General features: G+C 40.1%; 1 protein-coding gene across 1 annotated transcript; it reads left to right on the top strand.

The window, feature by feature from the left end:
- The first annotated feature begins 507 nt into the window (after positions 1-507).
- Positions 508-10,519, top strand: LOC139607306 (palmitoyltransferase ZDHHC3). The gene is made up of 9 exons (XM_071460065.1): positions 508-673; positions 1,408-1,496; positions 1,628-1,701; positions 2,983-3,095; positions 3,216-3,277; positions 3,367-3,487; positions 3,577-3,649; positions 4,295-4,472; positions 4,599-10,519. The coding sequence occupies exons 1-9, from the start codon at positions 549-551 to the stop codon at positions 4,688-4,690; spliced, it is 927 nt and encodes a 308-aa protein (XP_071316166.1). The 5' UTR covers positions 508-548; the 3' UTR covers positions 4,691-10,519.
- Positions 10,520-12,032: the final 1,513 nt, after the last annotated feature.

The raw sequence follows: 12,032 nt of genomic DNA, 5'->3' as shown, positions 1-12,032 counted from the left end.
ACAGTGTTTCCATCTATCCATCAATCCATCTATCTCAGTGTATTAAAAACAAAACGAAATTATGGAAAGAAAATATGTCAAATCAATAAAAAACAAATTTCAGGCTCACGTTGCCTTCATATGCTACTCGTAAAGTTGTGAAAATGCAGCATCCTTGAGCAGCGGTTTTATTTATTCTAAAAAAACATTTTGTGATTTAATAACTTCTTTTTTTTTATGACAACATTTTAAATAAGTAATAATTCAAAATTCAGAATAAAATATTTTTTGCATGTTAGAAAACTTTTTTCTTTTCAGTTCTGTCAGTTTGAGCTATAGCACTAAAATATAAGATTAGTAATTTCGGGCTGCCATCTAAAGAAATGAAATCGCAACTTGCAAAACTTGGCAAAAATACTCGAATCCGACAAACAAAAACTCAACTCGCTGCCTTGTGCTGGCCCTTTAAAAACGATCGTCTTTTTTCCTACGGTCCGCGAAGGCAGCGACAGGTTTGACTCTGACGTCACACGGAAGCGGGGGAACTTGGGGGCGGAGCCCGGCAGAAGATGGCGTCTCTGCGCTGTAGGCGAGACCCCTGCGGCGTAATCTGCCTGATTTTAACTTATTTTAGCGTGTTTTACGCGGACTACGTGGTCATACAGTATGTCCTCATCCCCACCTACTCGGGCAGGTCGGTACTTTGTGTTTTTGTGTCGTTTAAACCGTTAAAACAGCCAACATGGCGCCTGCTCCTCTGCGCTGTCTCCAGTCATTTGACAGCAGGCAGGTCTGGCAGCATCCTCGCGTTTCTTTCTCCGCTGAATCGATGCGAAGCGTGTTTTTCTGACAGGAACGCAGTATTTAATTTTTATTCAGGTAGATGTTGTTAACCGTTTTGTGTTGAGGATTCACCAGAAGCCCCAGTTCTTCGTTTTGTTTACGAGCTGAGGCGTTTGATCGGCACCACAACAGTCAGTCAGCTGTCAGATGGCTTTCCTGAGTAGGTTTATCTGAGATCTCATTCGTAGTTGTAGTAATTTAACGTTTCCTTGCTCATCGGTTAAAAATCGTACTGTTTAAAACCCACAACACAGCGTATTTTAAATCACTGAGAGACACACTTTAATTCGGCGTGTATCCAAAACAACATGAAACTCTTGTTCGTATGAAATTTTAACTTTTTCTGAGGGTATTTGCTCCTTATCTCCCGGACCTTTCCTCACAGATTAAACACGGAGGTTGGGTCAGATGTGAGGATTTCTTGTTTTCTTTGTCATTTCTTCTTTGTTTGCTGAACATCTTTGGATTTTGAACTGTTGTAAATTACAGAGGAATAAATAAAACCACTCCACAGGATGAAATCAAGGTTTTTGTTGTGGTAATAATTTCTCTGTTTTGTGGATTAAATCTCCTCTTCACTGACAGTGTGTGGTGTACTCTACATGGATCAGTCTTCAACCTGATTCTGCTGCTGCTGCTGGCCTGCCACTCCAAAGCTGTCTTCTCAGATCCTGGTCAGTAAACTGTTAATGTCAATGTTTACAGCTCAGGTTCATAATTCAAGATGGAAATCAGGGAAACACTTGTGAAAACAAAAACTCCACTTGATTTAACCTGTGTGTTCTGTGTGTGTGTTGTTGTGCAGGTATGGTGCCTCTTCCTGACACAGCCATAGACTTCTCAGACCTTCGCTCGCAGTCGTCTCGGATGAACGAGCGGGTGAGTCACAAAGTTAAAATCCTGCTGCAGTTTTCTGTTGCTCTTCTCTGTCTGAAACCTTTTCCGTACTCATTTAATTACAGATCAGAATTAAACTTCATTTCTAACACTAGCACTCCTCATCCCAACAAGTTCAAAAATATTTAAAATAACTTGAAACTGTTCAAAAACGTCTTTTCATTCAGCTTCTTTTGTCCATTTGACAGCACAGAACTACATGTCAGGTACTTTGGAGCTCAGAGAAAAGTTTTCAACTAATTATTGTCATGATTTCAACAGTAACATGGAAAGACAGTTTGAATATAAAAGAGCTAATAATAGAGACAGAGTACCAGGGAGATTGTGGCTTCTCTCTGATCTCTGACGACTCTGTGTTTACATCTTAACAGCTGCACTTATGTCTTCATAGGAGCTGTTATTATGTGCTCATGAGCTCAATGACACATGTCTGTAAAGTGTTTTGGAGCCAGTGATGGGACTGACGTATGTATGTGAACACACCCCCATCCTGTCTTTTCTTAAACTGCTGTGGTTTCAACAAGATCTCACATGTGTGAATAACACAGCTGCAGTAAAACATACAAGAAGTTCTCTGACTGGATGAACTGGGACCAAAATGCAAAGGTCAAAATTTATATATATATATAAAACAAGATGATTTTTACACTACAAAATGTTCAACACCGGTTGCAATAGAAAAAAAAAATGAAGATCTCATTTGAGGTTGTTTATTTATGTTTTAAAAAATCCACTGGCTGTTACATCATTATCAGATATTTTAAATCTGCCCTCCAAAAATTTCATCTGTTGGTTGGTTAAAATAAACAATTTGAAGTCATCGTCTTGGGCTCCAGGGACTTGCAATAGGCGTTATGTATAAATATTATATAGATCAAATAAGTGGCCTTATCCTCCATATGACAAGACGTAGAAAATCAAAACACACTGCAGCACCTGTACACAAATCTAAAGATGCGTCCAAGTCTGTACCTCATGAAAGACTAATAAGATAAAGTACTAAAAAGTTCACACGAGGCAGCTACAGGTCTCTAGTCTGAGACACAGATAAACACAAACATCTACAAAACATAATGGAAGCCCTGATGTTCTTAGTCCAAGAAGGAAAGACGAGAGAATTCCTACAATCTAAGGTCACGGTGCAGAAGATGGATTTCTTTTGTTTGCAGTAAAAGTAAAACTGAAGCTTATTTTAAAGCACCAGGGACCATGTAGGAAAGCAGTGATACGTCCCTGAGGGTCCGTTTTGCCTGTCGTTCTCAGGGCTGCGAGGGCTGGACGGTCTGCAATCGCTGCGAAACCTACAGACCTCCCAGAGCGCACCACTGCCGCGTCTGTCAGAGGTGTATCCGCCGTATGGACCACCACTGTCCATGGTGAGGAAACACCACCCAACCACCCTCTGTGCTTCAAATGTATCCTCCTCTCCTCCCTCTGCTCCTCTCCTTTCATCTCCTGCACCTCTCAGACTCCTCTCCTTCTTTCTTTACTTTCAGGATCAACAACTGTGTCGGGGAGTTAAACCAGAAATATTTCATCCAGTTTCTCTTCTACACCGGTGAGTGTACCCACAGTTTCCTGGATCTATAAGCTGCCGTGGTGCTGCCGATGCTGAAGCTGTGGCTCTGTGTCTGCGTGTCTGTGCAGGCATGGCCAGTCTGTACTCCATGGTGCTGGTGGTGTCGGCCTGGGTGTGGCGGATAAGGAATGAGGGGGAAGGTGACGCGGAGAAGGAAGGAGAGGAGACGCCCAGCAAACACCTGATAGTGTGAGTGGAAGAGTGAGGAGTCGCATTCACAGTTGCAGTGAGACTGTTTCTCTTATTTCTGTTATTTGTTTCTCCTCTCTCGTCCTCAGTGCTCACTACATCATCCTCCTGGTGGAGTCGGTGTTGTTTGGGGTATTTGTCATGGTTATCTTCTATGATCAGGTACACACACACACTCACATTCATAGATAACTGAATGAAAAATGCACCAAGTTTCTTCTCAATATCCCATCACCTTCCTGTTTTTATCGTTTTCATGCTCCTTAGTTTTAGTTTACCTTTGTATTTTAATACCTCCCCCGAGGAGCTTATGTTTGTCGGTTTGTCAGTAGGATTACACAAAAAATCCTCAACCGATTTGCACTGAACTTGGCGCAGGGATTAGGCGTAGGCCAGGAAAGAACTCATTCAATTTTGGGCCGGATCCGGATCATTTGCTCTAAATTAGATTTTTTTTTCATTAAGTCTGGTGTATGTACAGTGTACGGCCCTGCGCTCTCTCAGTGCCCTTCTAGTTTTATTTGAGTGTTTCTTTCTAAAGTCTTTACTTTGACAACATACAGTTTAACCATCAGCTGGGGGCTGTTGAAAGGTCTTCTGGGTAATGTAGGAATTCAGGCTGAGGTAGAAGTAGATGATGAAAGTTGAGAAAAAGCAGATTATCAATCAGAGTAAATGAAAACAATTACACATTTAACCCCTGAAACACTGAACATCTGTATCTGATGATGTGGAACAGTTTCCAAGGTCAAGTCAACGTGATTACGCACTTGATTTAGTGAGGATCTCGTCGTCTCTCCCCTCCAGTTGGTCTCCATCATCACAGACGAGACTCCCATAGAGCAGATGAGGAACAGGCTGATGATCAAGGACAGAGGCTCTTCATCTTCCTCCGCTTCATCCTCCTCCTCCTCACAGCTGCCCCACCACGCCTCGCACACCCGCAAGCCAAAGCTCGCTCTGCTGCGGGAGGTCTTCGGAAGAGGTGGGTTTGTGTTCATCGTCGCTCATTTGTCGTCTTTAAACCATTGATTAGGTCTTTGAGAAGTGAGTCATCTTTTCAGCTCGAAGATAACAAGCAGTTTATTGTATTTATTTATTTCCTCTGCAGGGTCAGTCTTTTGCTGGCTTCTTCCTCTCCACTCCAGCCCCCCGTCTGTCGGCGGCATCACCTACTCCGCCCTGCCGGACTACGACGTCTGACCTTTGACCTGTGAGAGCGAGGAAGAGGATGACGATGAAGGTTTTGTGTGTGTGTGTGTGTGTTTATGTGTGAGAATGAATTTTCTGCCTAACTATGATGTCTTACCTTTGGAACTGAGAGATGAAGAGGAAGGAGGACGAAGGCTGCGACGGGGGAGTGACTGCAGACAGAGTGATCGTGTATGCGATGAATGGATGTCCCGAGTGTGTGTGCGTGTGTGTGTGTGTCTGTCTGTGTGTGTGGTTGTATCCCCCAGGACTTAAGAAAAAAAAAAGTTCAGCCTCAGATCCCAGACTCATGAAGATCTCTCTCATGTCCTTCCCGTCCTGAGGGAAGAGCACTGACGGTCGATCTATAGTTTAACTACCAGCAGTCTGTTCTTATTTTGACATAGAGTACGTGGAGGTTTTGACCCTGTGTGGACGCTGGGGTTTGACTGATGACCATGTGGATATTTTTACACTAAAGCTGCTGATATTGGGTATTAACAAACTTAAGATTTGACCCTTTTCGCTCTCAGTTGTTCAGATATTCCGATTTCTTGCCTACATTTGAGAAACGGGGGCCGTGCTCACAAAACATCCCGACGCTAAAAAGCAGCTACTGACTGGACGAGTTCGCTAAAGCTCTGACTGCAAGACTGACCCACGTCAGTCAAAACCCAGTGCATTTCTTTATGACAGTGTGTTTGTGCTGACAAATGTTTTAGCACATAAACTTTCTGTCGTCAGTTACTTTAACGAGCTCCTAAAGGAGGTCAGTGGCCTCCTCACCCCCTGATTGAAAACTGATCCAACTGTGAAAACACTTTGCCCTAAATTCATTTTGTTACTGATTTAAACTAGTTATGTTTTTTGTATATATGTTGTTTTTTTTTTTGTTTGTTTTTGTTCTTTTTGGATTCAGTTTATTGTCCAAGTCGAGCTTTAAAAAGTTTCCATGGATGCACTGATAGGGATTTTTACAGCTGATATTTTTCTGTATCAGTGGAGCTTATTGAATGAACAGGTGCAAAACAGGTGAAGCTTTAACTTTTTTTTGTTTTCGAGGGAACTGATCATTCACATTACTTTCATAGCATGCTAATATACAATATGTGGCCAAAAGTATGCGGACACCTGAGCATTACACCCATAAGTGATGGTTGGACGTCTCATTTTGAAACCATGAGCGTTAACCTGCAGCTACAACGACAACAGATGTCAGGCGATAAGGCCTGACTCTCAGTCGGCGTTCCAGGTCATCACAAAGGTGTTTGATGCGTTTGAGGTCAGAGCTTTGTGTAGGCCAGTCAATTTCTTCCACACCCAAACTGGGAAAACCGTTTCTTTGTAGAGCTGCTTTGTGCGCAGAGCGGCCACTATAATGACACAGGGACATCCCCAAACTACTGACGCTGGAAGCAAACAATATAATTTTGCACTGTAACGCCAACATCTCCCTTCACTGGAATCAAGGAGCCAAGCCCAAACCACAAATAACAGCCCGAAACCAAGTGTCCACATACTTTTGGCCACATATAGTATTAGTGCATCTCTGTTTCTGTTACTGAGTTGGATTAAGGTCAAACACCTTAATACAGACACCAAAAAACATTATAGGTCAGTGTGTTTGTTTTTAATCTCAGCCACCTGAGCTCGAGATACCTGTCCTCCATTACTTCCTGTGAAGTAATACAAACAGCAGGAACAAACAAATCTATCTGGAGTTTGATGCTGTGGGATTCATAAGCAAACAGGAAACAGAGGATATCCACAAAGAGATTCCTTTTCTGTATATTGTTTTATTTCTTTTTCCTTCATTCCTGTGTTTATTGTGAAGTACAAAGAATAACAGTTCGACATGCTACTAACTAAACTGTGTTACACTGTGTTACACACACACACACACACACACACACACACGTATAAACACAAACATGCAAACAGGGTGTGATTTCACATATAAAAAGGGGGGATGCTGGACAAAAAGACACAAGTATTGTTTACTATCATACTGCCCTTAAATTCTATTTTTAACCTTGGAGATGGAAGAAATAATTTGTGTCGTTCGTTCCTCATCAAATTACCCCAACACACACACACACACACACACACACACTAACCTCTCAGTATTCTGCTAAATCTCAGTGAAGGGATGATTCTTAACTTATTTATTGTTTCTAACTATTCCGTGGAGTTTTCTCTACCAACACCTGTGTATTTTTATGTGAGGGGTGAAGCTGCCTTTCTACACTGACCTGGGTTTGGATTTGCTGCTTCCTTCACGTGCATGTATTAGAAAAAAAACCCAAACTTTTATTTAGACATCAGCGGGGACGTTGTAGTCTGATGTTATCAACTTAACAAGACAGATCCTTCACTAAAGTGCAAATACTATAAAAATACAAATTCAAAATGTTACATAAGTAAAAGTACAATAGTGTTATCAGCAAAATGTACTTAAAATATCAAAAGTAAAAGGCCCATCTGAGTGATGGCAAAGTGGAGCTAGTTTTAATTTCTCTAGATACACATAGGTAGTTTAGTTCAGTCGTTCACAACATAGGGGTTGGGCCCCTCCGGTGGGCCACAAGTTAAATCTAAGGGGTCTTTGGATGATTATTGGGAAGGAAAAGAAGAAAAAACAATTTCCGAGAAGTCAGTTTGTGGACTTATAATCTTTACCTCTAACATTTTATTATAGTGAAAGAATGTGAGATGTTTAGGGAGAAAAAGGTCTCTTTGCTGTAACTATGAACAAATCTGAAACTGCACAACGACTCAATGCTTTAAATAAAAGGTCAAAAGCCAGAAAAGACTGAAAACCACTAGTTTAATCTTTAACAACACTGTTTTATAAGCGTATCATATTTTTTTAATGTAAAATATTGATCTGAAAAAATGTAAAGTAGCAGAACATGTAAACACCCAAAGAACAAGTACCTCAAAATTATACTTAAGTAGACACAGATACAAAGGCAGCTTCACCCGTCAGTGTGGTTTCATGTATGTGTATATAGTTATTCTGAATTCTGTGTTTGACCCGGGCTTAACATGTGTTTCAGATACACAAGGGAACATTATGACGTGTGCTTCTGTGGATTATATGAATTATCCATTTTAGTACAGTACCACGATGCTCCTCTAAAAAAGGAGAACTGCCATCTGGGAGATGAAGTCACCTGTTTTCTTCTGAAAAGCCCTTTTTCTTACATCATAAGATTTAAATCACATGGAGTGATCTGGCTTTTTTCTGTTAATATACTTTAACGTGTTTTAAGAGAAATCTAATTACTGATATTTACTGATAACGACACTTTGATTTAATTCTATTTTAAATCATGTTTAACAGCAAAACATAATCGAGTTTATCCTCAAGTCTCTCAGCAAACTAACTGAAGACTTGGAGAGATGTCAGCAGTGGTTATGAGACGCATGCAGCCTTGTTTAAGGCTTTGTAATACTGCATTCACACTCGGAGCAACTTGGCTAATATTTCACTTTTCTCAGCAGTTGTGTTTACATCAGGCTCTGCTGGTGCTTTCTTACAGGGTTTTTTGTACCATATTTAGAGAAAATGTGCATCGGCATTGCTTTGCTTTTATGGCTCGGTTATATGTTGGATATTACCATTGGTGCTTCTACATAATATTTAATCAGAACTAACAAAGGGTGATATGATCTGTCTGTATCAGGGTTGATATTATTGTGTTTTCACCCGTTGGTGGTTGGTTCGTTTGTTTGTCAGCAGAATTACGCAAAAAGTAGAGAGCTGATTTGCACTAAACTCAGTGGAGGGATGTCGTTTGGGCCACGGAAGAACACATTAAATTTTGGAGCAGATCCGAATTATTTACTCTAAATTAGATTTTTTTTTCCTATGAAGTCTGGTGTATGTTGTTTGTCACTAGCCTTGGCAGAGGTCTACACTCTCTCAGTGCCCCTCAAGTCAGTTTCTCAGGAAATAATATTTGGATCTCGATGTAAAGAAAATCAGACATATTTATGGTGTTGAGATCAGTTTGTTCTGGTTTATTTTTATTTTTCTATTGTAGGATTGACTGTAATGTAGTCCTCACTCCCACCAATAGCCAAATCCAGACAGTATCTCGTTTCATACCAACTGCTCAGCTCAAGCTGCGTGATTATCGGGCATCACGAGTTTAAACCAACCAGCGGATGGTCAACGCTCGAAAAGCTTCTGATCATCTTTCAAACAAAGGTCTGAGGGAACCAAAGTCACATCGGCAGGGACACCTGGAAACGCAGATAACTTATTTTTAATTGTGTTTAGCAGAGGTTGCGTAGTTCATCGGCCAGTCAGTGGGTTTTTGGTGATTCGTTGATCATTTTGCTCGTGGTGTGAATGCATGTTTTCAGTGACGAGCCTTGATGGGACAAGCTAAAAGTGGCCTTACATCTGTTGGCTTTTATCGTGTTTAAATTAGGCTGTAGAACATGTTGCTCCTAACCATTGGTACCCGCTCTCCAGACACCTCAAACAGGCAGTTACAGGTACCAGATTTGGCTTTCGTTAGCTGTACATAGGAAGGTTTATGTTTTATATCGATGATGTGCAATTCTCATGAAGGGAAACCTACTGAACTCAGCATTTTGAGCTTTTTTTTGTTTGTTTTTTGTTTCTATCGCTATCTGGGTAAAACAGAACAAGGTTTGAAATGTTTTTGTTTTTGTGAATATTTTGAAGAATCAGGAGATGCACAAGATTTTTGTCTTTTAATTTGTCTCACATTGAATTTAACTTTTTTTGGTCAAAATTCAAGAGTGGCGGAGGGAAAATTAGGTTCTTTTACCTTTTTTTTTTTTTTGAAAATCTGAATAACTTTGCAATCCCACATCACTCAGAGTCTTACAAATTAAACCAAGTGCACCTCAGATTTGTCAAACACCTTAAAAACATTTCAAACTGAAAATGTTATTTTGTCCAGGTGTGTGTTAACTATCAGGGTACTGGCTTGCTTGTTTGATTCTGCTGAGAAATTGCAGTTGATCTGTTTTTTTCATTAAATTTTGTTTCGTATCAATGTTTATCAATGGGGTGCGCTTGTTTCGGTTCGTCCATTGGTGCAGTTGCCTCCATACCACTGATCCCATCAGTTAAAATCCAACAGAACTGGCTCGCCTGCTCTTTGCTGAAACAAAACAAGCGCACCCCATTTGCTGTTCTACTTGACAGCGGGAAGGAATGTGTGTACAAACAAAGGGGGCATGAAATTAACCCTGAACCACCAGCCAAACACTTGGAGATTTAACCTTCAGTTCTGCCGTTCAATTCAATAACCTGGGACTTTATTGACTTCTACGGACAAACAGAGGAAGCTGCAACCACACCACCTCCTTCTCTTTGTGCTCCTCAGTGACACAAAGCTGTATTTTCACAGTTCAGTAGAGAAATTAGCCGATTAGAGCAGAACCAATCCAACAAAACCTCACACTGTATGAAGTACCACAGTAAATATTAAACCAATAAAACTCTATGGCTTTTGCTCCTTTTAGTTTGTGGATCGATCCGTATCAATAAAGGATCTTTCAGACAAGAATCAATCTTCATACTTTGCACACTCAGCGCACTTTGTCTCCTGAGGAATTTTCCTCAGCTGGTACATCTTTATATTTGTTGGCTGGTTGGCTGATAAAGTTAGTTTCACGCCCTGCAAACAAAACCAACAAAGAGTTTAATATCATGTGGCTTCATGATGAACAAGTTTACAACAAACGGATGTTTTATTTATTGTTACTATCTTGAAACCGTGACCTGTGTATTATTCCTGTGGACATGCTGCTTGGGCTCGTTCAACTGGAAGTAAAACAGATGTCTTTTAAACAGCTCCGGCTCCTTTTGTTGTGTTTGTTTTGTGAATGTGTCTGCAGACATTAAAACAACACAGATCAGCAGAGTTTATAAAAGAACTAGAGTTACCACCTCTCTCCAGAATCACATAAAATATTAACCTTTTATGTGAAATTATGTCGTAATTGTTGTGTGAAGTCTTGAGTTATGGCCAGTGTTTTGTGCGGTCACACTGACCTTTTACCTTTTACCTAAATCTAATCAGTTCATCCTTGAGCCCCAGTGAACATTTGTGCTAAATGTGAAGGGAAAATAGTTGAATCAATAGAAATCACATTTACAGCTCAAGGTCAAAGGTCAAACTACCAGTCTAGGGCCAGATCAGCCCTTTAACTGTGGCTTCATTTTAAAATCCTGCCTCAAATCATTTCTCCTCCTGATACTAATTTTTCCCAGTCTTTTATTTAAGATACAGTATTTAATTTTCTACATAATTAGAGCACAAAAATTAGCTTTCTGCTATTTTCCTGCAGGGGTCAATAAATGATCTCATGAAAACCAGCAGGGGGCGCTGGTGGTTGTAGTTTCCAGTTGCACTGTCCCCTGATAGGTCAGAGTGGTGTCTGATTGTGGCCCTTTTTACACCAGTTCACTTTTAAGAGAAAACACATATTGGTGCTGAGATATGATCAGTTATCTGAGGTGTGTGAAGACGTGAACTCAAGTACTATCGTGTAGTACAATTCTGAGGTATTTGTACTGCATAATATTGTACCTTTTACTGCAAAGCATTTAATCACTAGTTACTTTTAAGATTAATATTTTTTTACGTACAACATGTGATCAGTTTGTAGGATATATTTGTCAGTGAATCAGGAATTTCCAATGATATATACTGTATATGATTTGTAACACATATCACATATTGCACATCTTTCTGCCAATACTCAATTAAGATTTTGAATGCAGTATTACTTAAGTAAAACATTTCAGTACTTCTAATAAATTTGGTATGGTGTGGAAATATACAGAACTGTATATGTTCTTTACATATGGCAATAGATTATAAAACTGTGGTTGTAGCCAGTAACCAGTTCTGAATCAAATCAGTGCTGCACTAACAACCCCATAAATTAAAGATCAATTATTTATTTAAAATATGTTGTATTGCTTCAAGTGAAACAGATTGGTTTGTAGGTATTATTTGTATTTCACTGCTGGCAGGCAGTGACTGTTGTCAGACTGGATTCTTTAATGAGCTTTAATGAGCTACTTGTTCTTTAGTTTGGTGGTTAAACTGATTTGGGCAGGTTGTTATAATTAACTTATTGTGCCACTGAGGCGGTATTAAAAGTGCCACCTTTGGTAGTTGTGCTTGAATTAATTTTAGATTAAAATAAATGTTTGTCAATATTGTATTGTGACAAGCTGCTTTAATGTCCTTGTTTTCCCTGCAGTGGAAAGTCTTTTTATGCCAGAGTGCACCTCGGGCCAGTAGCACAGCTTACACACAGTAGCACACAACCAGCAGCAAATACAATATGATGT

This window comes from Trachinotus anak, unplaced genomic scaffold, assembly GCF_046630095.1.
Source record: "Trachinotus anak isolate AG129_WGS33_773 ecotype Australia unplaced genomic scaffold, CSIRO_AGI_Tana_v1 ptg000023l, whole genome shotgun sequence".
Taxonomy (NCBI): Eukaryota; Metazoa; Chordata; class Actinopteri; order Carangiformes; family Carangidae; genus Trachinotus; species Trachinotus anak.
This window is presented reverse-complemented; position numbering and strand designations above follow the sequence as displayed.

What these genes read in the sequence shown, in the direction of transcription:
- LOC139607306 (XM_071460065.1), top strand. Translation starts at nt 549, where the DNA reads ATGGCGTCTCTGCGCTGTAGGCGAGACCCCTGCGGCGTAATCTGCCTG. An exon ending in CCAGTTTCTCTTCTACACCG is followed by an intron (nt 3,278 to 3,366) that starts GTGAGTGTACCC and finishes GTGTCTGTGCAG; the next exon opens with GCATGGCCAGTCTGTACTCC. An exon ending in GCGGGAGGTCTTCGGAAGAG is followed by an intron (nt 4,473 to 4,598) that starts GTGGGTTTGTGT and finishes TTTCCTCTGCAG; the next exon opens with GGTCAGTCTTTTGCTGGCTT.